Source organism: Xiphias gladius, chromosome 14 (genome assembly GCF_016859285.1).
Source record: "Xiphias gladius isolate SHS-SW01 ecotype Sanya breed wild chromosome 14, ASM1685928v1, whole genome shotgun sequence".
NCBI classification, from domain to species: Eukaryota; Metazoa; Chordata; class Actinopteri; order Istiophoriformes; family Xiphiidae; genus Xiphias; species Xiphias gladius.
In genome coordinates this window covers 5,687,311-5,715,260 of record NC_053413.1, presented here as the reverse complement: position 1 = coordinate 5,715,260, position 27,950 = coordinate 5,687,311, and the positions used below count along the sequence as shown (strand labels likewise).

Genomic DNA, 27,950 nt, shown 5'->3' with positions numbered 1-27,950 from the left:
GCCAACAAAAGATTTAGGTGAACTTAGCTGAGGATTCTGACTGTTCTCTGTGGTTCTTCAGGGGTGTTACATCTACCTTGTTCAAAAATAATACCAAATATAGCTATGCCAAGAACCTCAATAAGTACACGTTAGAGAAAATTGGAGGCAACGTTCTCTTTATTAGTTTGATCCCTTTGGAATGCACTGATACTTTCTATTCGATCGCTCTCCCACTTTGCTTACTAAAAAAAAAAAAAAAAGGTTAATTTTAAATTCCAAAAACAGGCAAGCCAAAGAGAAAAAAGAGTTTCTTTATTGCTGGGGAAATGGACGCAAATAAATCTGATAAGCACAGTTTGGTGTGAGAGCTCCTCTTGCTGACTTGGAAAGCAGGGGAAGACTTTTAAGAGCTAAACCCCCCCACCCCCTTTATTCTCAATAATAATAATAATAATAATAATAAAGAAAAAACCCCGCAAAGTACGCTCCCTAAACTAAGACAATGTTGTTGATCAGACTACTGGGTATCTTGCTCGTCCCCATCACCAACACGTGGCTGCTCAACCCGGTTCGCTCCGATGCACTCCGCCCGTACAAGCGCGCCATGGCCCGGCGGGCAGACGGCGAGCTCTCCAGGCTAGCAGGTGAACCCTGCACCGTCTCCGGCGCCTGGATGTCCCGGCGGCAGCCCCGCTCCCTCTCCCCGCCCCAACACCGCCCTCCAGCGGCCCGTCCGGGCACGCACACGAGCCCGAGAGAGCAGTACGCTGTTAAGAGCGCTCCCGCGGTCTGTGCAGGAGGGTGTAGGGGTGACACAGGGGCGCACCGGGTCGGGGAGAAGGGAGGCTGGGGCGGCACGGAGGATGCGACCGTGGGAGCGCAGGGCGGATACGTTACGTTGCCCAGACGGCTGCATGCGAAACGCTCCGCAAATGACAGGAGAGCCCCGAATTATGTCAGCCAGGACGACACACAGCTGCCCGGGATGTCTGGGCTTAAAGACGCCGGGCAGAGCGCCTCCTCCGCGGGCCAAGCGCAGTCTCCACGCGGCTCGCGCTCCAGGCTCGCTCGCAGCCTCGGCGGGACGTTTCGGTACGACGAAGAGGGCAACGCCAGCTGGGACAGCCCAACAGACTCCGGGGGACTCCCGGCTCTCTACGGGCTGCAGCGGGGAGACGGGCAGCACCGGTCCGCGACAGGGACTGGCGGGGACGGCGCCGGGGACTACTCCGGGGAGGTGGAAGAGGCGGACCCGCCCGTCGGCAGCTCCTCTCCGTGGGGGAGCCCAGTGCCCAGGGTGCCCCCTTCGTGGATGACCGCCCTGTACTTCAGCGGGCGTCGGGAGCAGCTGAAGGTGAAGCCGGCCGCAACGGTGGAGCTGCCGAGGGACCGGTTCAGCCTGGAGCTCTGGGTGAAGCCTGAAGGAGGGCAGAGCAACCCTGCAGTCATAGCAGGTGGGTGTTCACTGGTCATGTCTGCATCCGAGGCACCTATGTATATGGAACAGTCATGGCATGTCACAGAAAGTTTCCCCCTGACAGCTGTAACCACAGTCTCATGGCCATACTGGGTACGTTGGGACAGATGCCTGGCTCAGTGACATCATGACAGTAGCAGGGGAACACATTATTTTGTATTTGACAATTATTTTTTACCCCAATCTCACTGGCCTAGACTGTAGATTTGAAGTGACTTTTTGGTCACAGATTCTGGACTTGGTCCTCTGCCTGCTCATCCTGCTTTAACATTGACCTCTTTTTGGATATTTATATTATGCCCCTGTTGGCTGCCACACTGTATCTTAGCATATGAAGCCTCATTTAGACTCTTTAACGGCTTTGTGGCCAGTGAGTCTCCAGCTTCTGTGCTTTTACTTTTTCTGCTGGCCTTTTTCTCTCTCACTACGCACCGCTAAAGTACCCATCATTCTGATACACAAGGTGCTGTATTTTGTTACAAATAGCCTGTGCCAGCTGCCATATCTAGTGACCCTGACAGCATTTCGGGTTGCCCTTTGACAACGGTCTCTTGTGCTGTGTGTAATTCTCCTATTAAATGGTTTCCAAAGAAAAAGACCCTGGTCTCAGGAGGCTGGTTTCCAGGGCAAAGGTCCAACAGGGTTTATCCAGGGTTTACTCTTAAGCCTAGTTTATACTGCAGACACGGTGACAGTGATGACAAAGATCACAAGGATTAGGAATTCATGACAAAATCATGCTGATTTAGCGCTCAAGCAATTGGGTGATTAATCATTTGATTGAAGGATAACTCATTCATTGATAATTTAAGTCATGTATTGAGCAAAATGATCAAGTATTTTCTGGTTTCAGATTCTTAAATGTTACCATTTACTACTCTCCTGAGTGTTATATGATTGATTTATATAACTGTTAATTCAGCATGTTAAGGTGTTAGACTGTAGGGGGAACAAAACAAGAAATTTGAGGAGGAATTAAGATGGAAATGTTCCTCCTTGTTGTTAGTCCTAATAATATCGACAACTGTCAGACAATCATCAGCTACCATTGAGAGCATAGTGTTCACGCAGGTGTATCAAATGCAAGACAGGTGGCTTCAGAGTAGAGCTGGACTGATAAAGGCTGATATACTTTATCGGCTGATATTAGTTTATCGCAGATATACTGGTACCGGTGAATATGTTGGCCGATAAGTATCAAGAAATTGCAATACAGACATGCCATACTAGGTCATTTAGAAAACAGTGTCACCATGACATAGTTTGTCCCCCAATAAGCACTGGCAAGTTTATTTTTCAACTGTAATATATCCTGCTCAGAATGTATCTTGGTTGAAAAAAGTATCAGTAACAAGATTGTTTGTTCACGTTAAATTTAGGTTAATAAATTAAGATTTTAAAACCCCATCTTACCTCACCCTACCACTACTAATTATGGTGACTGTAATTGGATAATGGCACTGACGGTGATTGCGCAGTTATGATGAGTGTGATGAAATAATGTTACTGACAAAGATGATATGATTGTGATGACAGTGCTGTGGGATGATCATACCGCAGTGATCATGAATCAGATTATTATAATGATCAGGGTGAGCATCGATTGATGGCTAGTAATGATGACGACGAGGATAATGATTGATCGCATTAGCCACGGTAAAAATTCCAAGCTGGTTATGGTGAAGATGCTGATTGTTATTATGACATCATCAATGGTATTGGTGATGATTAATACCAATGACTGTATATTAAGATGGACGACATGACAGCTACTCAAAAGTGAAGCAAAAGCAGTTCGATCACCCCTGGTGGCTGGCTGCAGTATGGATCCTAAACCCCCCCCCCCCCATGTCAACGGATGAGACGTTGGCCAAACTAAAAATTCAAAGTAGACATCACATACATTTTTCCCAAAGATGGTTTCTGTCATTTTAGGTAGCTGTTACCACGCTCAGGTATCCTCAAGTGTTCGTTTTTCCTGAAGTTTTGGGTTTTAGGTAGTTACTTGATGCTGTAAAAAGAGGGGGTGACGTCATGATTGACTGGTTGACAGCTGTGTGTGTGTGTGTGCTGGCAGCTGAGTCGGGTGGGTGTACGTGTCGGACCTCGATTCCTTCATTTCGTTCATTTTCGTACAGTGGGAGGAAGTGGAGATGCGTCGCCTATATTTATATACAGTCATTGGTTAATACCCCTTCTTTATTTAACTGTATACAAAAGCACTAAGACCCAGTGCTGTATTGTGAAGTGTATCAAATGGCCATCAAACCAGAGCCAGGTGATAAATAGAGGCGATTGCAGCCTCAAAAGTGTTGAGACTGAGCTAGTAACTTCCACAATAGCTCATAGTGAGTTATTTGATGATGATAACATTTGTTTATTAGGCCATTTTCCTCACAACAAATTCAACGGTATATATATTCAAGACATAGACTCTGCATATATATATATATATATATATATATATCTGTGGTTACATAACCATGAACATTCCGAGGGTTTTCATTCAGTCTCCCCACTTATAGTTAGCTTGTGGGTTAGGGCTGTCTCTTTTTAGTCGAAATTTGAACATTTGTTCAAATGTTGGGGAAAACGTTAATATTCGAACTTTAATGACCTTTTTGTTTCCAAAATTTACAGTCTATAAGTGCAACAGACCATTTGAAGTAGTTTGCCTTGTGATCCAGCAGAGGGCGCTCTAAAACTTCACTATCAGTCTGACCTATGGCATGTCTTATTGACCTATCAGTAAACTAAGCTAGAAATATTATGTCGTTTTCTACGAAAATGGAGGACACTAGCGTGCAAAGCGGAGTGTCACGACACCATAGCATCTGAGAAGCAGTGTGTGGAAGTGATTTGGGTACTGCACTGTATTAGGCAAAGTAACTCACAAAGATAAGGCTGTTTGTTGGCTTCGTACAAAGCAGCCGTCTTACACTAAAACCACAACAAATCTGCGGACTTCCCCGCTAGCATGCCGCCCAAGTGAGGCAGAGGAGGAATCAGAAATGAGTGGCGCAACGTCGAGTGAACCTTGTCTGACCGTGTAACTCAGCTTGAGCAGGCCCCTTGCCAGGAGTTTGTCACCGATAAGATAGCAAAATTTATATGCAAGGGTATGCAGCCCATTGGCACTATTTCGGTTGAGGAGTTTTGGGATTTCATGACGGAACTGGAGCCACAATATAAAATTCAAAGTCGCACCACAAGCTCAACACACGCAGTACAACTGAATGACACCACAAGGGAAAACATAAAGACTTATGAAAATAAAACCAAATTGCATGTCATTTCAAATTCTTTCGATCTTGATTTTTGGAAAAAGTGACAGCCCTGCCGTGGGTTTCCATTGATTTCGAGCAGCGGCTGCAGACACATCCCTTCTTACGAAACATTCGCTGAACCAGGCTCTTCACATGAAGATGAACATGGCTGTTTTTCCACTGAGCCTGCGACAAGAATGTTGTGTTTGAAAAGCTTCAGTTTTGACACAAAAACACATACATCAAACAAACTGAAGAGGATAAAAGCTCTATGATGTAGCAGCACAGCTGCCCAGATAGTGAGGGAGACCACAAACTGTTACGTCCGCTCACATTTACTCTGATCAAAGATCCGACTCCATTACTTACTTACATTACTTTTTTCCCCTCATTGCTTCCTTATGTGAGGCTGGAATTTTTTTGGCATAGGCCTTTCTCTTTGTTGTGTCCTGAATGAATTTGACAAATACAGTGAAAAACAAACTCCTATTGTTTCTCTAAACATGACATTGACATTAGATGACTCCTAATGGTCAGTGATAATCGTATAACTGTATATGCTTGTACATTTCACCTTTTATTGTTTTTACTGTGTGTGTTTCAGAATGTTGTCAACAGTAGAGTTCAGAGTAGGCTGCTGGACAAACAACGTAATGATGACACTGTTTTTACATTTCCTTAAGTGTGGCATTATTATAGGATGCGTTATGTATTGTAATTATTTTACTGCATTTGGCCTACATTTTTAGCAACACTGATGTGTTATCTGATAGTATATGCTGATGAATGACCTATAGTGGCCAATATATTAGTATGGCTCTAAAAAAATTCTGAGTGCAAAACTCTTGAAGGTTCACATACATGTTAGCAATGAAATGGCAAGTTGGAAACAGGTTTAAAGAGGTGCCCCAGTGGTGATGGGGCCGCACATGCTAAAAGAGTAAATGGCTTGGGTCTGAACACTGGATTTAATTTTCAAATTTAGGCAAGAGGTTAAAAAAGTTTGCTTTCCTTATTAATTCTAGACCACCTCATATTTTACTTCTCCGAGAACTGAAATATGTTTTATCTGTTAAAACCAAGTCTTATGAAATACAATCTCGTGAACTTTGAAGTGTACAACATGGGGTATCACTAAAACGATTGGTGACCTTTGGATTTTTAATTTTTTTTTTTTTAAATTATGGCATTTAATTATGTTCAATAGCCAAAACTTCTATATTTGTATTTTTAAAGCTGCACTAATCCCTATTTTCATATTAACAGTGGATCAAATGATCATGTGTAATGTGAGAGGGGTCCTTCGTAGTGACAAATCCACAGAGAATTATCACCTGATTCTGCAGTTCCCCTCAGCTCTACAAAGTCTTTTAGTGTCTTTTACCTCATTGTTTTGGTTTTCTGGCCTGCAATTACAGTTAGGGTTCACCCTCAACACTCTCATAAGCCTTGTATCCAGCTACAGCAGGCATTCTTTTCAGCCAAGAGACTCCGATAAACCCACTGTACGCTATCCCCCCCTCATAAAAAAATCAGACAGAGAAATTAGCAGCTAGCTAGGGAACATAGTGGAGCATACTTCCCTCAGGAGTTGTTGGAGAATGAAAGAGAGTTAAAAGAAAAACGAATGTTGGACTTGCATTACATTCCTTACATTGCTTACAAGTGGCCAAAAAACATAGCTTTAAAACATCAGTATCTAATTGAATTAAATATTATAATTGTGGAAAACAAATGAGGCCGAGGTGGAGGTGACTGATTGCCTCGATATAATGTGGGGTATTGCAAATATCTCACAACATGAAGACCTCATTCCCCATGAACCTCGTTGTTTCCTGTTACAAACAAAACATTGTCGCTTCTTTGGCCTTTGTCATCCACCATTACTATCTGCTGTTGTAGGAAAAATGTGAGCTAGAGCTACAGTATACCGCACACTGTAAAACAATTCAGCAGGTTTTGCAAGGAATGACTTTCTGGTACAGATTTGGTAATGCAATGTAAAGGCTGACTTTTAAGTGCTGTAGCAACCTCTGCATTTAATTTGTTACACGTGCATAGAGTGATACTATGTATACTATGTATACCACATGTATACTACTTACATGTGGTAGTACAGTAGTCGATATATACAGTAAAACCGAATTCATTTGATTATACTGTTAGGAGGCGAAGCTATGGCCTCTTAACCGCTGCTTTCTTTAACCAAATTAAATGCATAACCATAAAACTGGCTCACATCCTAAAAATATCCTTGGGGATATTTTGCTACAGGTGCCCACATTACACACTCACGCACATATACAAGTAAGCATATCATGTACACACATACGGCATTGAGGAGGGTGAAGGGGTTCCCTGACCCTTTGCTGTCCCAGCGTTAGACATCTGGGGTACAGATGTGGTCTGTGTGTGTTTGTTGCAACAGCAGATGGAAACATCACGGCCTTGCCTTGGCTGAGTGAAATACCTCTGTCCTCCTTCCCCTCTCTGTTCTCTCCTGCTGTTTCTGGCCCTGTCTGTTCTTTCTGTCTCCGTCTTACACTCTCTGTCTTTGCCCCCCTCTCTCTCAGTCCTCCCATGTCCCCAGGACTGCAATCACTTGGACAGATTGCTTGTTTGCGTGTTTATTTATTTTTGTTTTCCTGAGGACAATGACCATTTGTAAATTAGCTGGCCTTTGACTCAGCAAGAGAATATTTACATGTTTTCCACCAGTATTCTTTCAAAATAATGTATTTTACCTTTCCGCATTTTCCCTGTGCTGTAGGTGTATTTGACAACTGTTCCCATTCACTGAGTGAGAAAGGCTGGTCAGTAGGCATTCGCACTGTGGAACCTGCCGGCACTAAAGATGCAAGGTTCTACTTCATGCTGCGGACGGACCGAGCTGTAAAATCTACCACTGTCTATAGCCACCAGGGATACCGAGCCAGTTCCTGGACTCACATAATGGCCACTTACAATGGCCACAACATGACCCTGTATGTAGATGGAGCTAAGGTGTGTGGTTTGAATGTATTTTTGAACTATGGTTCACACTTTGGTTGGCCTGATTATTTACCTGCGATTCACTTTTAGCTTCTTGAAATACAATGATAGTATACATGATCTTCATCTATTTCCAAGGTCAAGAACGGACTTTCATACTTAACCTGTAATCCAACATGGACAAAAAGTCCTAAATATTGTGGATTGGATTCAATCATTACAGTTGCTGAGATTGCCTGTCACCAGATCCATTATCATGACATTTGAGCAAACTTCTTTTAATGAAGACCATGGGATGTGGCTGAAAGCTTAGCAAAAACTAGTAGGTGAACCATGAGTAGGGATTGCTGTGTCAAAGTACTATTTCCAAGGCTAAAAAAGACCTTTAGTACCTATATGAGACTTGTCCTTGCTTTAACGTCAAATTTTATGTTTGCAGATATGGGTTGTAGAACCATTAGAGTCTATGGTAGTTTCTCATTGGTCCACCCTTGGCTTATCAATAATTTAATTTTTGGGGATTCAGTGTTTGATCTTAAGCACCCATGAACAATCCTTCATCAATGCAACATCATTTTGACATGGAAGCAGTTGGATTTCTTGTCTTTTGATATCCGATATTGTCTATCCGATATTGTGTACACTAAGGTATTTGTGATAGCCAAATGGAGAGCTTCTCACATGACTTTAAATTGCCACACTGACAACTGTAAAACTTGGGTGACTTAATGCTAACATGATCTTTTTAAAAAGCCTAATAAAATTAGGAAATTTTCTTTGATTATATCATTAACCACTAATTATATTCACAATGTAATGAAATGAAGAGATTTTTGTTTCTCCCCCTCTTCTCTTTGCTGTTTCTTCTCTGCTTTTCCTCTTAGGTGGGAGAAAGCAATCTCCAGTCAGGAAATCTATACAGCCCCTTCATGAGGACCTGTAGAACCCTCTTCCTCGGCAGTAATCTATCAGATCAGGGAAACAGCTTCAGGGGCCATATAGGGGGTGTGGTTTTGTGGGACTACGACCGCTCTCACGAGGAGCTGCTGAAACGGCCACTTCAAACTGACAGGAGCGAGCCGGTCCTGGCGATGTGGGCTGACTTCACTGATGTAACTGGCTAGATTTAGTTTCTAACCTGTCTGCTGTTCTGTCTTACCAAAAATAAGCTCTTTTAAGTTGTTTTTAAGTTGTCATAATATTATGAACTACTACTGATTTTATTTTGGTTTTCATCAGTATAAGTTATTTAATTGTTATGGATTCAAAGCAATTGGAAATAGTATTAAAGTTAACTGAAATAATGATGGATTTTGCTCCTGACTTTTTAATATTATTTTTGAAATCATTTTCTGACTTTTAGGTGGAACAGCTATGGACTCCATATAAAGTTGGCCACCATCCGACCATTATAACCACTCCTGTGCCTGAACGAGAACTTGTTTCCTCATTCCTGCCACCACTCTGCGGCCTGACAACCTGCGACAACATTGACATCATCTTTGGCTACAACAACAACTGGCAGCTCCGTGCCCCCAAGCGTGTTCGCTACCGGATCGTCAACCTCTCCAATGATGACGGTGGAAACCCCACCGTGTCGCAAGCTCAGATCCAGCTCCAACACCAGGCTCTGACTGAGGCCTTTCGCCCCTACAACATCACCCTAGAGCTGAGCGTACACACCGTCAGAAACTCCAGCCTCCAACAGAGGTTTATCCTCAGCAACTGTCGAATAGGAAAGATTGGGAATCGCCAATGTGACCCTGAGTGTGACCATCCAAGAACAGGCCATGATGGAGGGGACTGCCTCCGACTGGGGCCCTGCTACAACTGGAAGAGACAGGATGGGGTTTGTAACATGGAGTGTAACAGTATACACTATGACTATGATGATGGAGATTGCTGTGATCCGGAGGTCACTGATGTCCTCAAGACTTGCTTCGATCCAGAGTCCCCTGACAGGTGAAGTGAACAGTCAAATGTCATATCATTCTCATCACTTGGCTGTTCTGAGTTTCTCTTTTAGTTTTCATCAATCGCTGTTAAGCTACTGTCAATGAAACTTAACGCTTTTTGTAATTTTTTCACTGTAAAAGCCCATCAGGATATGGAGGGATTATGCCCATTTAGCCACTGGAAGAACTGCAAGAAGTGTCAAGTTTCATTAACACTAACCATGATCAAAAAATGGCAAAATGGAAGCAAATGGAAATAATTGGTGAATAAAAAAATATTTCTGTTACAGAAGTGAATCTCAGAGCAGCAGAGTGGTAAGTGTGAAATTACTGTACTGTACTTATGGAATTACTGCAGTTTACGAAATTGGTGAAGTTAATAGTTGAGTTTGTATTTATTGAGGGGCAGGGGAAACTAGGAATGAATGAGGTAATTTGTTTTCAGGTGTAAGTTGTTGCTGGTTAAAAACAGTTTACTGAATACCCTACATATCTGTTTGTATTAAGATAGCAGGAGAATATAATAGGCTACACTGTAGAGACATAATAGAGAAAGTACCAGGGGGATTAAATTTTAAGCCAGTACAGACAACATGTTTTTCCAGAGGCAAGAAGTCTCTCGGCATAAATGGCCACAAATAAGACTACTTCTCCCCATGAGGTGAATATCTGCCGTAGCACACTGCAATGCTTCAGCAGAGCTGTGCAATGAACAGCCCAACACGCTACATGTTCAAATTGGTACTCTCACTTTCCCCAGTGGTTTTAGAAAGAGCTCTGTGAAGTGGGGATGGTGGGTTAAGAGGCCAAAGTACACACTTATTTTTACTAAACAACTCAAGTGGCAGCCCACTGCCTTCCATTCAGTCTGACAGACAGGCTCACGCAGAGTTCCAAATAGCTTGCATGAAGTCTTGCCATGAGGTCGTCGGCCCAGGTTCTTAAAGACTCTATCTTTAATCCAAATTGTAACCACAAGCTTTACACTGGGCCACTGGAAAACAGAACATTGGAATTGGAGCTATTTTTTAAAGTGAGAGATTTAGTACTTGATGTCTGGAGTTGACAGACTGTGACAGCTTAACACAAGGATGCATTAATGTTTTTTAAAACATTCGAATAGATATTTTTTCCATTTATACTTTGGTCAAAGGGATCTCTCATTACCAATATACAGGATTTGTTATTACAACTCTTTGTGCCAAAATCAAAATCACAACTTTTTCACTTAAGCAGAGATACAAAGTTGAAATTTCCATATTAATATCTCTGAAAGACTCAGTGGGTGTGTTAATGATAATATACTGCATCTTCGTATCCTAATTAACACTCATCCTAAAAAATAACTACACCACATATTTATGTAATAGTTATAATTGACAACATACAGTATGTATGGCTTATGTAAATTAGAGGCACGGCCGTAGCCAGAATTTTAGAAATAAGAAATAAGAGTCCAAATTCACAAAGGTATAAATGCAGTTTCAAAGCCTTCTCCAGTACTTGGAATACATTTTGGTGGAGAAATACTAAGTCCCTTATATTATTATTTATATCAACATTTCTTATCCTAAGAATGATCAAATTTTAATATATTGAGTCTGCAATCACCCTATAAAATACCCACAGTGTGTTAGTTTTTTTTAAATGGTTAAATGTAAACTCCCCCCAGGTTGCTAAATACCCCAGATTCCCTGAAAAAATACAGAGTACTGGACCTCATAGTCCTCAGTGGTAGCTATGGCTCTGATTAGATGTTCGTTCTGTATGATAAACAAGCTGTTGTGTTAATGTTTTTCCGTTCACATCATCTCATCCTTTTATAAGTTACTGACCGTGGTGGCTTATAGCTGGTGTTATATGAATAAAAAGAAGAAAAAGATAGATACAGTATATGCTTACAAATGTGTCATCTTTGGCGGTACACTAGACACATAAGGAAAATGTTTGTTTAGCAGAACTGAAAATGCCTACTGTTAAATGAATATATGTTCGATTACCGATAAAGCATATTATTTTCATTCTGACAAATCAGAACTAGTACCACTGTACGACCGGTTCTTGGTACCTATCCCTCTGTCCAAGTTACAATTTTGATTAAATATAAGTGAGTATTGGGTTATGTTATACAAACTTAAACAAGCAGAACTAGAATTCTGCTATCTTATTTGCAGTTTTGGGGAGTAGTGATGCTACATGTAGCGAAACAACTGATTTAACTACATTTTCCAGCAGCATTTGGATAATGTTGCTATGTCAAAATTATGTACCATTTCCAGTAGCAAGCCCTTTTTTCCACTATGAAGTGTGGTAGCAACCAAACACATGGTAAATGTCTTGAGGAAAAAGAGGAAAGGAAGGTGTAAGAGGGGCCCTAGTCAACTCTAATTCCTAGCATCCTTTATTCTTAGGTTTTTCCTGTTTCTACTTTTTGCCTATGTAGTAGCAGTAGCCCAAAGGTTATTAAGTCATGCTTTCGACCACATGACTACCAAATCTGGATATGGAAAGCAAAGGAGTAACCTGGAGTTTATTGTTTCCTCACTTTCCTTATCCGAAACACAATGTACGATTGGCCAAGGCACTAAACCTTCAACATTTTAATTGTCCAACAGAACAAGACAAGTTTAACTGGGCAGCTCCCAATGGCCAATAGAAAGAGATTGTTGTTGCATTGTTGTTGTGCAGCTCCCAGGTTTGAATTTGTGCAGCTGTGGGAATGTGAAAAAAGCTGCTTCTGTTAAAGAACATGGTGCTTGGTTGATTTTCTGTTGAAGACACAGGTTAAAGTTAGGTAAAAGTAAAAAAAAAAAAAAAAAAAGTGCATGTGTGTAGTCTCATTGCTTGGTCGCATGCAGGGACTTCTTTGTGTAAGTAAATGCTAATTTATTTTGTCTTGTCTTGAGCTTAGTGGGATAGACACAGGATGACAGACTGGAAAAAAGAAATGGTTTAGTAGTTGTTATAGTCACATGTTCCCTGTCTCAGCCTAAGCTATATACCCTGCAGCGAGGACATGGACACTAATGAAAAACGTTGGACAGCAGTGGTCTACTCTGTTGTTTTGCACAAACTGAATAAAAGCAGTTATTTGGGGGTCTGGTCCTGTGGTCTCAATTCCATCAAATGGTCAGTGATTTATTCTGGATTTAATTTGATGCTTATTGCAAAGAATATTCCAAAGAACAAATGAAAATATATCCACCACCTTTGGGTAATAATTGGAAACTGTTTTAGTTGACATATGTCAAAGAATTGGAGACATCAGAGTCATGTGTTGATTTTGATATGAGGACAGTTTTATAAATTATGGGTCTGGATCTGGTCTTGTGCAGAATTTTTTTTTTGCATGAAAGACTTTCATAAATAAGTCCTCTGCTCTTCGGTTTTGAAAGCTAAACTCAAATGTCACATTACGTGTGAGCTTATGCAGTGAATCTTGCCAGAGTTCCTGTCTATAAGCTTCTGACCCTCCATTAAAAACAACATGAACAGCCAATGGAGGAGACCAGATACGCATAAGAACTGGGCCCAACAGGCTGAGAGTAGCGTATGTCCTCTGGAAAGGTCCTGACCCCAGCTTGTTGAAAAGACACCTTATGTGTCTTGAGTGCTTTGACATGTCTGCATGCATGTGTGCGTGTCCCTGGATCTCAACTCACAACTTTCACAGGCAGAGAGAGAAATAATGTGAGGATGACATTTCTCTGGCATTTGTGGAGCACTGAACCCCCCAAATTTTTTTTTTATGCCAGTTCCAGAGCGGTGGGCACGCACACTGCAGTTTCTAGCAGCACAATAAAGGGGGGGGGGGGGCAGACAGAGGCAAGGGTGGAGAGGGAGTGATCTGCTTGTTGATCAGCAAATCCTATTCTGACGCTCCAGCCCTTGATGACGCAATAGAAACTGTTTCTGCCACTTAATTTTGAAAGAGCAACGGCCAATTGGTTAACTGGAACACTTGGCCAGGTGACCAATGGGGTAACATAAGCACTCAGTCAGGTAGCTTCCGGCTGACCATGACATGTAACATGACATGTGCGTTTATAGGGCTAACTCTGCTGTTGCTGTCCAGCCAAAAAAAGGAGCCCATAGATCGTCTGCGCTTGCAGCCTATTATGACCCATAGTTAAGTTTTTTTTGTTAGGCGACTTCTAGCGTCCGTAGTAATTATGATGGGACCAAGGGGGGAAGTCAGGTTATTTGGTGTAAAGAGGGACAAGGTCCACATTAGGAAGAGGACGGGGTGGATGGATGGATCCACAAAACACAGGACTTTGACACAGGGGACTCCTGTTCATTTCCTCTTTGAAACCAATAGTCATAGTTGTTTGTGCTAACCATAGCCGTTTCACAATCTTGACTGCTTGTGTATCATTGTAACCATGACGACGAAGGTCTTCTAACCTTAAGGAAGTACTTATGTTAACCCAAACCACAATCTTTTCCTAAACCCAGCCAATTAGTCTTTGTGCCTAAACCAGACCAAACCGTGACCGTTCCATAATCATAACCATGTTTGTTATTGTAACCACGACGAAGGTCCGGTATGCCTGCAGCTGTAAGGGCGCTATTTCATACGGTCCCATAGGTTGTTCAGGTTGGAGGACCAGAGTCCTATTTTCTAGCATAACATAACATGTCTGCTTAACTTACAAAACGTTGCAACATTTGGAACAGTTTGTTTTTACTTTTACTGTTACAAGAGATAAGACTTCTAGGATGAGTTTGGTGATTAATTGGTGATCTCAGATGATCTCAGGTGGGTTTACCAGAGTATGAACTTACCCAAATCCAATAATGACTAGGACATAGCTGCTAAAATTACCCTAAACTCTGATATAGTATCATCCAGGACCGTCTTCCACATAGTGGGGATGCACAGTTGCTTTTTAAAACGTCATCTGTCACTGCTTTAATATGAAAGGCTCCTTGGCCTTGGAAGTAATGCTGGATTTGGTTACTGTTAGTTAGCTGGACATGTTAATGATGCATCATATGTCACAGCAGAGAAACTCACTGTTTAATCCATTCTTTACATTTTTGCTGTTATGATTTTGGTTTTGGAAAGGCTGAAAAAATGACCCCCCTCGAAACTCTAGATAGTGAGTTCTTACTGCAGCAAACAATGGAAACGCGACTGCTGAGGGCTTGTTTTTGGAGACCGGTTCTCAGTATGTGGTAGCATGCTCCTACATCGAAGTACTTTGTGCTCATGCAATAAAAGTGACTTTTAATATATTATCTGTGAGTGCTGGTATCTTCTGCTAACACTGTATTCATCAAGACCTGAGGAGGAACTGTTTGGATTATACATGCTTTGTATTTACTTTATGTCAACAAATAACGTTGTACAAAGGCAAGGCATATATAATATTTCAAAATATTTGACTGCTGATGGTGTGATATTTTTAGAGTCTGTCTTCTGTTTCTTGAAGGTTCACAGTAACTGACTTGTCAGCAATAATATTTAAAATGGACGCACATCTACAGTTTAAATGGTGACAGTGCTAGTGCTGACTCTGCTGTTGATTCACGCAGCGTTTGACTTGCCCACAAATGGTAATTTTGTTAACTCATAACCAGGGTTTTCACTTCAATCATGTAGAGCCATTTATTATTTGCCAGGTTGGCTTTAGACTTCCACTGAGGCATCCTCTGAGTCCCCGAAGTTTAAGAGTCAACTCTTTAGTGGTCAACATTCTGTCATTTGCAATTGAACAGCCTAGGGTGATGGATACTGTATGCAGCCTCGGCTGAACTCAGCTTCAGTAATGTAGTCAGAGCGGGGTTTCCCTGAAGCATCTCAAATCTTAAACCTTATTTAGTCAGGCACAGTGCCTAAGAAAACACATTATTTACAACACTACACATTGAAAGAAGTGTATGGACAGATGGGGATTACTGTTTTCTTATTTCATCCATCTAGATTTTTCCCAACTGAAAGCTGAGATCTTATAGTCACAAGCTCACCTGTTTATCCCTCAAGCTATTGGAACAACACAAGCAGAACTGAGCCAAACCTGAAAAGTTTTTTTTAAATGAGCAATTATACAAATTATATATCTGATGAAAAAAACAAGCACTTGTAAGCCTTTTAAGATTGATGCATGGTTAAGTAATATTAATAAATTTAGCCCTACAGCTGAGCTTGATCAAAAGCATAAACTTTAAATTCCTTTTTAAGAAAAAGACATAAAACAAATCATCTAAATACACTTGAACTAACTGAGGTAAAGATTAAAGTATGACTTAGTAGTTCTAACAAAGTTAGACCCACAGCTGAAATTGATCAATTACATAAAACCTTAATTCCCTGCTTGAGAAATACAACACGAAACAATAATCCATTATGATATAATCACAGAAAAACACTTTTTTTCATTAAGCAGCTGTGATGCTCCAGAAACCATAGGAGGCTCAGCTAAAAGCCTCAACTATCTGGCATGTGAGCATCGGGCAGTCGATGAGACCCCACTGCAAGGCTCTCAGACTCAGTAGGGCCTTATGGGGATAGATACAAAAGCTTTCCAGCTATGAAAGCAACAGAGAGAAATGACACGTGACATTTCCGTAGCCGAGGCAAAACAAAATCGGCTTCACAACTCAAAGTGCATTCAGGGAAATTTGTCACAGTCAGAGAAAAAAAGAGGTTTGAAGTACCTTGACCAATTCAAACAGTTATGATTTGAAGTTACAAGGCAGAGACTGATGTTGATGGACTGAAGCAAACTGTTGTCTGCTAAAGACGCCCTATCCACTGACAATATCACAATATCACCTTGAGCAGAAATGATATATCAATGCTTAAAAGCAAACGCTAATGATTTGGAAAACACTCTTGTTTGCCATCATGCATTGGGTTAGAGGAGACGATTTAATCTGTTTTCACACAATACAGATTTGTTCAAGATGGTTTTAGCCTGTCTTAACACAAAAGCTAGAGCTGCACTTTCTCCTGCTAGTTAGCCAGCCTAACAATAGTCTACCTCCAAAGCTGTAACAATTACACATTGCATCTTATATATATACTGCATTGGGATTTAAATACAGTTAAACCAGTGGTTTAAACTAGTGGTTTAACTGTACGGTATAACAGGTTCAATAAAGTGAATAGGAGATGCAAGTCACAGTCTAACAGGTCAACACAGTCCTGAGAAAAGTTATAGTCAGCAACAGCAGCAACAAAAAGTGACAACGCCTGTGTGGGTGGACCATGGATGTGTAAGGAGTTTGACTGAAGTGGTGCTGAATGACAGCAGCTAGGCCGGTGACTACATCTAGCACCTCCCGTCTTGTTATGAAGTTGCTAGCTTTGAACACTTTCCTAGCTAACTCTGAGAAAAAAAAAAAAACTGCTGTGACTTGTTGAAGAATTAGTGACTAACTTCCTAGTTAACGAGATATGTGAAAGTAAGACAGTCTTGGATTAGGTTTGAGAGCCTAAGACCTAGCTTGCTGTTTTCTCTGCTAGGAGTCCTAGAAGCTAGGCTAAATACCTTCTTAGTCACACTCTCGAGCTCACAGAGCTAACTCTTCCAACTTCTGGTATGACAGTCAACAGGTGTATTTTCAAAGATGTTAAAGATGTTAAAGTATTTTAAATGATGTTAAAGTACCACTTTTTTGGAAATTGGTTCACTATTGAACATTAAAACCCTTTAGCATAACCTCACGCTGGGTTTTATGAATGTATGTAGCTCATTTGACTTTAAAAATTAAAATAAACGAATAAGTATTAAATAGAAGTGAATTCTTTTTTATTTTAAGGTCTACAAATTCATAAACTTATATATTCTCTCTCAATATATCTGGTATATGTATTGATTCTTATTTTAAGGACACCCACCATTATCATTTGGAAAAAAGAAATAGTCCTGTTTAGCTCAAAAGAGTAGGTCAAAGTTTAAAGCTGCTATTTTTGTAACTTAATAGTAAACTTAGCTAGATGCCCACCATCAGTCGACATATAGTTTACTCAAGTGTTAGCCTGGAGCATCAAAACCATGATTTACCACGGACATGTATAATTTTGGATTCACTTTTTCAGCTCAATTTACTTTCACGGATGCTTATGGTATACATCATTTGCATATTCCTATTCAGTTTCAGCTATAAAGTGTGCATAAACTGTGTTTATAAAGTACAAATTAGCCAAAACCTAAATGATGAAGCGTTCTAATGTTAGCGAGTTTTCTCTTCTTTCTATTTCTGCAGGGCCTATATGAGTGTAAAAGAGCTAAAGGAGGAGCTACACCTGAGCAGCACTGACACACTCAATGTTTTCTTTGCCAGCAACTCACTGCGTGAAGAGCTGGCAGGAGCTGCAACCTGGCCATGGGCAAAGGAGGCTCTTACCCATCAAGGTGAGTAGATTTACATCAAACTATATTACATATATGTGTCAGAATGTCATTTCTTCAGGTTGCTTGCTTCTGTCTCTATTGCCTGTATCTTCCCCTTTCTTCTTTCCTCCATTTCCAGATGTACTTGTTATTTATTTTTTTTCTTGTGTTTTCGTTTCTCTGTCGGTTTTTCTTTTTTTTTTCTCTGTCTTTGCCCTCCATCCTTTGTTGTCTGCTTCGGCGGTATCCAAATGAGATAGGGAGGGCAACTGAAGCTGACAGAGATTTTCCCGGCACATTGACTCTTTCCTCTTGCAATCTTTAGGCCTATTTTCATTGGAGACGACTAATCAACTAAACAACAACCAAGCAAACAAATGGCAGTCAGGGCTCTGTACCACTGTTTCCACCCATGCCCACTTGCCAGCTGTTCATTATTTATGTTGGCTATGCCCTGTTTTCTTCTTGTGCCAGTACAAAGTAGCGGGTGGACTCAAAAGCAGGAGTAAATGTACCTCCAGAAGAAGCATTTATCTTTTAAAGAAAACGTCTTGCTGGAAGAATACAAATGTCCTTGCGAGAAAGAAAATGTGTGATTTATTGTATCCAGTAGATGTTTTTTGAGTTTTTCTTAAGTTGCACTGGAGGTAATGGTCTACCCTAATTAAGAATTGGTGACAAAGTTGAAGTCTTTTCTTTTCCTTTTCCATCATTGTTACATAATGTGTGCCTTCTTGCATAAGGTCACATAGCTCAGTACAATAGTGTTGTGTGGAAATGCATGTGAGGTTCATACAGTACAACTTACCACATGTTTGATTCTGCTTCTTTTAGTCAGGAACAAGATGATGAGGATGTAGGGTCATTGTCACTCAAACTGAGTGGAAGAAAATTGTCAATTGGTCTTCAGAATCTCAATTTTTGTTGCAACATGACATCCATCTGACCTAGTTGTTTTCAAGAACATTGCAAAGTTCTTCGGTGATGCGCTGAGCCTCCATATCTTGGCTCAATAGAGCATCTTTAAGATGTGGTGGGACAGAATGTTCATACCATCAGTATAAGATCAGCAGAAACATTGTGATTTTATAACATTATAACATAGCACTTTCAACAATGAAAGTTTTGTCTTGTTTTATCTACCTTACATAAACTAGTGATGAAATGAATAATTGATTGACTTTACAACTGATCTGAATTACTGATAGTAATTCACTAATATTTTAAGTCAAGTTCCCTGTGTTTTTCTGCTGATTCAATGAAAATAATTAACTGTAGCCTAATAAACAAAGCCCATTTGAAGGTTTATGTTAATGATACACATGCCAAATTAGCTAGCACAGATTAATTTCAGCTTTCTTCCAAAGATATATATATTTTTAAATTTCATCAAAAATACTTCAAAATGCTCAAAGGGCATAATCAAAATAAACAGCAGCACTGTTACTCAGTTGATAGTTGCACCAAAATTTAGTAGATGAATAAGTTGTCACTATGGCTTTTTTACCCCCATTTCTGTTTTTCAATTTAATTACTATGCAGAAGTCTACCTGAAATGTTTCTGACTACTTTGAGGGAAAAGAAAAGAAACAGCTCTTTGCCAAACCTTATTTGTAAATGTATTTGCTCATGCAACCACTAGAGGAACTAAACATCTCAGGCAAGGGTTTCACTGGTTCTATTGTATCCAACAGAGGGAAGCTGCCAGAGCTTTTACTTTGATGCTACTAGTTATATTGTCCGAGCAGATGCTATGCTTTCGAATTAAACAGCTGAATTCAGTCCTCTACTGAATGTCTCCCACATGACATTTGTTTCAGTTTCTCAGCATCTGTGCCTGTTTAAAAACAAGTTAGTGGATGACAAGTCATCTTTGGAGGCCCTGTTGTTTAGTGTCTAGATATTTAATGTCTTCATTGTTCAACGTTTTCACCACTGCACATACTGTTTCTAATTAGAAAACCAATAACTGTCATGTCTGTTCTTGATTCTGCAATTATCAGCATGCTGCAGAAAACCTGTATCGCTACTTAAAGGCCATTTTTGTAAGCATTCAGCATAGCCCACAAACCATAGCTGATTTTAAAATTGCTGTCATAGACATACTGTGTTGATGATTTAGATTTTTATTTAGTCTTTAATTTTTGAATTAAATTTGTAATTTGTTTTAGTAGAAAATGTTTTTTTTTCTAAATTATTTTTTAATCCACATCTGAATCTGTGTTAAAATACACATATCAAAAACTAAAATAAAATGACCAAAGATGCATTATCTTGTCCTGTTAAGATATCATTTAAAAAAATGAATGTGTCCAGATCCACAAGAAAAACTAATGACTTGTTCCATGGTGCACAGACTAACTACCAAATTTATATATTTTGAGATATCCTGCTAACTAATGGACAGACCAACAAACAGGACAGAAAATATATCCTCCTTGGCCTAAGCAATAGGCAAAGAACGCAAAAAAGATTTAAGGAAATAGTGCAGAAGAGGTTATTAGAGTATATTTTTAAACAGTCAGACTTAAACATGGACTTCAGAGCAGAGTCATTATCATCATTACCAGAAAAGTGATATCATGTGTTTATGGAAACATTGAGTCTGTCTGTTAACGAAATGTTTGAAAAAAGCCCCTTTTCCAAGCCCGGCTAACCATTCATGATCTAGTAGGATGCCTGACTCTCCCTTTGTTCTCTCATTGTGATCAGTCTGTCTGAATCCAGCCTGCTTAAAATCCACACGGTGTTGAATGCGGATCAGCCAGAATGTATTACTTTGCTTTTTATATGATAATTGACTTACAATACCATGATACTTAAAAAGCACTTGCACTTTGAATATTAAGCTGCATCATAAACAGCAACTCATTTAGTCTAGTAGTTATCTAGTAATATTAGCAATTGTAAAATAAACGAGATAAAGGTTTTATATTTACAATGTTGACGCACCTTTCTCAATTGATTTTCAGTTATTTTGTAATTTTGATTAATTTCCTAATCATCTTCAGTGGTCATGGTATTTCTTTTAGGAAATTTTCAGTGGCACAGGCTGACATCAACGTCATACAATTACTTTTGTACATGGAATTGGTGATAACTATCAGTAATTAGGGAGATGAAAGAAAATAGTAAATACAAAGTTTCTACAGAGTACTCTTATATTTTCAAAGCAGGCACAGATGGCCCATATCCACCCGTAGCCACCCAACTGATTCCTTTTTCTGACTTTGGTTTAAAGTACTAAAGTTTTACTTCGTTCCTCATTAAATTAAATATCACAGTGCTTAGTCTTTTTTATTTAGCGGTCTGTTTCTCTTTTGAAAAATTCCAGCAGTAGTAGCTGTGGTAGTTAGAATCTGGACTTTCACAACAAACCTTCATTTTTTTGATCATTTGTTTGATGCCTTTAGAGCCTTCTCAGAAAACAATCCTATGTGGGGGATAGATCTGAACAGGGTATCTTGTTTTTAGATACAGAACAGAAGCTGAATCTGGTGGGTTATTTATTGTACAGTGAAAGGGCATTAATCCACTTCACCTGCTGAAGGACAGTTTTCCAAATCATTACAACATGTTAAAAGGGTGGATTCAAAGAAGAAGACACTGTACTGAGAGCTACAGTCTTGAAAGGGAGACCGAGTTTACCTTTGCCTGATGTTATTAAGACCTACAAGTCTTTTTCACACTTTGTAGCCAAGACGTATATATTTAATGTGTATCGACAGACCAAACAAACCAAAAAATCAGGATAGTAACAATAATATAACCAGTGTTATAAATATGACTTCTCATTGCCAGGTGGGATGGTTCTGAACCCGTCCTACTTTGGTACAATGGGCCACCATAACACCATGATCCATGAAATGGGGCACATCTTTGGCCTGTATCATGTCTTCAAAGGGGTGAGCGAGCGGGACTCCTGTGATGACCCATGTCAGGTAGGACTATTAAAATGTGCTTTTCTTGATGTTGCTTAGTATGCTTTTGAATCACCATGCTGGAAGCTATTCCTTACATGAAGCTGTATGTACTGAACAGAGAAATAATACCTGCTGTTAACTGCTCTCTTTTTTACAACGTTACTCCTATATAGGGGAGTGTATTTGTCTGGCCAGTATATAAATATATGTGCAAAATGCTTCACATGAACCTGTTGGTAATTTGAATTCCTCAAGATGATATATCTTAGGCAAAAAATAAGTGGGGGTTGTCTGTGTACTTCTTCATCTGCTGTCTGTAAAATGTAGACATGCCTATCAGGATAGAGCCTTTCACTCATCAGTGTTTATTTGCCAGTAGCGCTATCATTTGCACTTTCAGGAGACCACCCCGTCCATGGAGACTGGAGATCTATGCGCTGACACAGCCCCAACACCGAAATCCAAAGCCTGCCAGGATCCTGGAGCCGTTAATGATACCTGTGGAGTCACCACGTACCAGGACACACCTTATAGCAATTACATGAGTTACACAGGTACAGTGGATGAGCATTCTCAATTTGCATAATGTGTAATGCCAACATGTTGAAAATTATTACCGAGCCACCGACGAAGCCAATTACATGGCATTGTAGAATGTATGCTGTACATTATTAGAATAGTGATGATAGTGTACATGAAAAAGACATACTGTGTAACGTCCTACTACATAACTTGAAACTGTGTTTTTTTGGTGTGAGACAAAATTCAGTAGGAACACAAACAAATGTTTTTTGCTTAGGGCAGCACGTCAGCAGCATTTCATGTATATTGTTCATTTGAAAAAGGGACAATTGTGAGGCACTTACAGAAAAGTGATTTACCTCTTGAACTTTGTAATCCGTAGCCACACAAATCCAAAGCAAGAACAAGACGTATCCTATATAGTTTGTACAAATGGGCACGCAAGTGTATTTGTATAGCACATTTCCTACACAAAGGCAATTCAAATTGCTTTATGAAATGGACTAAAAACATAAAAAATGTATTGAAACATAAAAATAATTTACAGTACTTTTTGAATTTGGTTTGTGAAGTCTAAAATTGGTTCGTTTTAGCTACAATCAGCTAACATTACTTATCATTAAAAAATAATCCTAATATGATAATACTAATAATTTTGCCCACAAAACAGTGTTAAAAATGAATGATTTCAGATATCAATGAATTCACATAGTGTTATCATGTTTCAACCTGGTCAATTAGGGAGTAACTTCATTTCATATCTGAACGCACCTGCACCTATATTATCCATGATTGTTTTAGTCATTTCTATTCAAAATAACCCTTGAAGTGTTACACCTGCATGTTGCCTGGCGCACGTGATTAGCACTGCATTTAGATGAAGGCTAGTGCATGAACCTGATCCATGATGATTAACTGGGTTTTTTCTTTTAATGCACCACATCAGATGACAACTGCACAAACCATTTCACTCCCAACCAAGTGGCTAGGATGCACTGTTATCTTGACTTGGTCTACCAGAAGTGGCTGATGGACCGTCAACCTGTCCCCATTCCTCTGGCCCCCATGGTAACTGACCAGAGCCCAGATTCTGTCTCTATCTATTGGCTGCCACCAATAAGGGGACCACTTTATCAAAGGTAAAATTGCACAGATTCCTAATCTCATTCATTTGTTTAAGGAATATCAAATAAGTAATTTGAGCCAAATTGAGTTTTGTCTATTGTCTGCACTACACATCTAACTTGAAAGGTAATTCTATCATAATCTTGGCTCTGCCATGGACAAAGAATGCATAACTATGCAACTATCATGGTGTTCTCACCATATATAATCAGTTGTATCTCCAAATTTGGATGAAAGAATGCTGCATTTCTTAGCCTGATTTGGAGCCTTTGAAATGAGATATACCTTGTTATGTATTCATGTAATGTTATGACTGCAGCCTCAAATAACCTCCTCCACTAGTCATCAGGTTGATGATCATTTTTAGGCTGACAACAGCGACTCAACTCCCTCCAATTTTGCTTGTGTGTTTATCCTGTTCTGGGTTTCTTTTAGCTTTCTTGCTTTGTCGAGATAAAAAAACAAAGCGGGTTGGTCCAACATTTTTTTAGTTCTGGTCTTAAGAGAGACGTAATTACCTTGCTGACGAGTGACAGACAACGCATCTGATATTTCATAATCAGCAACTTCTATTTGTTTTCTTTTGCCCTAGCTCCTCATTCCACATGTCCGTTATCAACTGCGGAGACTGTGAGAAAGATGGCGTTTTCCACCAGTACGCCTACGAGGCTACCTCACCTCGAATCTGTGACACGTCAGGCTACTGGACACCTGAGGAGGCAGTTGGTCAGTCAAAAATTTCCTGTGTGTGTGTGTGTATGTGAGTGTTTGTGCATATGTGTGTCTAAAAGAAAGATACATATATGTTATAGTTGCCTTTTACTTGTTGCAACATTCATACAGAATTTTTTACTTTACTGATACTGAGTGCACCCTTTCTTCAGATCAGTGTGAATGTAAACCAAACTGAATATGAGAGCTTGTTGGATTTGCATGTAAAGCCGCAACTAAATTATCAACACTTTGAGTTAGACTTTTCACTATTGGAATTTATTCAAATAAATAATGGCGACGTTGAAACTAAAATCAGTCATGGTGAGGAGGCTAATTATTGTTTTTATTCATCTTTCTTCCGAAAATCTATAGTTGACTCAGTTAAGTTCTTTCCCTGATATATTATTGACGGGGAGGAATGTGGCGGTTTCAGGTTTGAGTTTGTGTCCTTGAGCTCTACTTCTGTCTCTTGTTTTCCACATAGCAGATCAACCCCCTCCCCTCCAAATGCACACTCACACACACACACACACACACACACACACACACACACACACACACACACACACACACACACACACACACACACACACACACACACACACACACATCTCTTCCCTGTAAATTTCAGGTGCGTGCAAGGCTAATGGCTCCTGGAAGAGGAAAAAGCAGAAAATCATTAAATGATAATTGCCCTCAGCTACAGACCTCTTTCTGTCTCAGTCTTGTTTTAGCCAATGTGAGAACAAGGATTATTAGGCAAAGCGTCTCCTCTGGGTAAAGTTTGGGTGCTGTTCAAACATTGAACCTCTGTAATAAACAAAAAGGCCAGAAAAAAGTGTATCCTCTAGTACTGTACTTTGAAACATTACACTTCATTATTACGCACATGGTCCTTGTTATTCCAATCAAAATTTCTGGAGAGGGCCAGTTTCCTTTGACATGACATGCAGGGTGAAGGAACAGAAACAAGAAAAAAAAAAGAAGACAAGGAGGCAAACATAAAAGCAAGGAGAAAGAAAGAAGAAAAGAGAGAAAGATAAATACAGAAGGAAAGAACAAATGAATGTACAAACACAATAACACTTTCCTTTTCTTCAATGGAAACTCTACCCAAATATGTGGAAATCCTCTGCTGGAATTTATGCTTTGAAAACAAGCGACGAGGAGGAACAGGGGGGATTACAGCTCCCTCTCTTTCGCTGCGGGATCATAATGATGATAAAGAGTCAATTACAGTCTTACTCTAAACAGTGGTATGCACATAGCTGAGGAGACAGCCAGTCTGCTGGCTTCCCTAGATCCTTTTTCACTCTTTCCCACTTCTAAAGACAATGATGCACGGGGTCACTTTGTCAGCCAGAGGAGATGGGCAATATCTCCTTCAGCAGGGAAAGAGAGAGGGGAAATTGGACAAATTTAATGTGGATATCATGGCTGGCAACACAAAACATAAGTTTAATGGCAAAACACTGTTGGCTAGAATAGTTGGCGAAACTGTCGGTTTACATCTTTTCAAAATGTTGCTTGTGCCAACATTGACTGGTTTGACTCAGTTTCCAGGCTGAAGGAAAACACCAAACTGTTTCAGGACTCTGTGCTCCTGTTGAGAGGGGAATGAATTGGTTTATGTGCTGCATCAAGCATTAATGTGGGGTATAATTTAAAATGAGAACATTTAAAGAAGGCTTTTAAAGTTGCATTGTGTTGTTCATTGTACTGCAGTTTGCAGAGTGCAAAGAGAGGGGGGATGAAAGGTGGTAAAGTCCATACCTGTACGGGTGCATGAAAATCTAATATCACATTTCTAAGATGACCGATGGATGAACATGTAATAATCTATGTAAAGTAATCAGTAAAGAGGAAGACATAACATCAGATATATTAAACACAGCACAAGCAAAATATGAAAATGGAAAGTATGTAGAGTTTCCGGAAAACCACAAGTACAAAGACGATGCTTAAACTAAACTCTAATGTCATTATTATATTGCATAGACAGCATAAACATCCATTAATTAATAAAGGGAAAATTGCTTCTCCACATATTTTTGTAGATGTACAATAATCTAAAAAAAAAGATAGACAGTGTATGCAGCAATACAGTAATCAGATAACATACGGTATGACTTTTCTCATGCGTTCTTCAACGTTTTTTTCACGAAAGTATTAAAATACAACACATCTCAAAGTATCAAAAATACGCCGTGGTTTCTAGAACTCCTGGGGGTATCGATATACAGTACCTGATCATCCACTTGAAAGTTGCACTAATACACTTTTTAGCCACTTGGGGGCAACGGAACAAGAAAAAAAAACACAACTATAACATATTATTACCTTACAAAGTTGTTATAGCAAACAATTGCATTTTTTACATGTGCAGTTAGACACAGAACAGTAGGTAAATCGACTAGGATGGGCTTCTCACCAGACGCACTAGCCCATGTTACAGTGTAGCCATAAGACATTTATCAGAAATGGCTGATCCTGTGCCAGTAGAGTATTTTCAGATTTCTGAACATGTTTTACCAGCCCTGCTTTATAGCTTCTGCTCTCGTGGTGCCAAGTCCCACCTCCGATCTCACTGTATGTCCCATTAGCTGTTTATATAAGCATACCAACTGCACAATAAATCCAAGCTGATCCATGTAGGCAGTAGTTTCACTTCACTTTCAGTATTGGAGGCACTTCAAATTTGGTATTCCTCCAGCCAATAATTAGTACATTAGGCTAAAGTTTAATCTGAGATCTAAGATTTTTTTAATACGTATAATACTTCAATAACCATAAAAATGTATGAAGCTAAAATAGCCTAGAGAATTTACAGTTTATAGTTCCGGTTCTTTTATACACCTATTTAGAGCCCAATTGCAACAAAATTTGCCTGGCATTCTTTAACTTTCCTACAGTACGGCGATCCTCCACACATGGCTTAACATAGTGGGTGTGAAATACTGTATGTAACACCTCATCAACCTACTGACTTTATTTGACTTTAACCTGGGACACAGCTGATAAAAACCCTACCTAAATGTGATTCCACTGTGCTAATCACGAATACCGTAACAATTAACAACTAATTGTGCCTGGTGTAATGGTGTTACAACTGCGTTTTTGAATGAGGGCCATGCTTTGTAAGGGGCCATTACTCGTAACTTTCTTGACTGGAACCTTCTGCTCTCTGTTTTACTAATGAGAATGATTTTACTGGTAGTTGTTAAAGGTATAATATGTAACTTTCCCGCATTAAAATGTCTGAAAATGAATAGACCTATGTTATGCATTTTGTTGAGTTGTGTACTTAAATCATCCCAAATGTTTCCAGCAATTTTCAAACCTAGAGAAAACTTACTTTAAATCAAGGTAACGATCCGTTTCGTTTGGTCACTTGTCAATGGCGTCATATCCCCTTTGCGCATGTGTCAGTGTTGTGGTTGTCTCTAAGAGGCAGTCAAAATTGACATTTTATCCAGTTTTAAGCCACATTTTGACAATACACGTTTTACATCTTGGACGTTTTTAACTGTATATTTTAACCGGATGAACGATTTTAGTCATCTGATGTCTGGATCTGAAGTCATCAGAGAAACAAGCTGAGCAAACATTAGCAGCAACCCCTCTGAGACGTTCTGTGTATGGCGGACAGC

At 39.8% G+C, this 27,950-nt stretch overlaps 1 protein-coding gene across 1 annotated transcript in view; it reads left to right on the top strand.

Moving 5' to 3' along the window:
• Positions 1–484: 484 nt before the first annotated feature.
• pappa2 (pappalysin 2) overlaps positions 485–27,950 on the top strand; it is an 83,462-nt gene continuing 55,996 nt past the window's right edge. The window contains exons 1-9 of the mRNA XM_040142992.1: positions 485–1,436; positions 7,496–7,728; positions 8,601–8,828; positions 9,080–9,678; positions 17,889–18,037; positions 21,818–21,957; positions 22,340–22,493; positions 23,408–23,600; positions 24,179–24,312. Of these exons, the coding sequence (XP_039998926.1) occupies positions 485–1,436; positions 7,496–7,728; positions 8,601–8,828; positions 9,080–9,678; positions 17,889–18,037; positions 21,818–21,957; positions 22,340–22,493; positions 23,408–23,600; positions 24,179–24,312 (2,782 nt within the window). The remainder of the gene's footprint in view (positions 1,437–7,495; positions 7,729–8,600; positions 8,829–9,079; positions 9,679–17,888; positions 18,038–21,817; positions 21,958–22,339; positions 22,494–23,407; positions 23,601–24,178; positions 24,313–27,950) is intronic.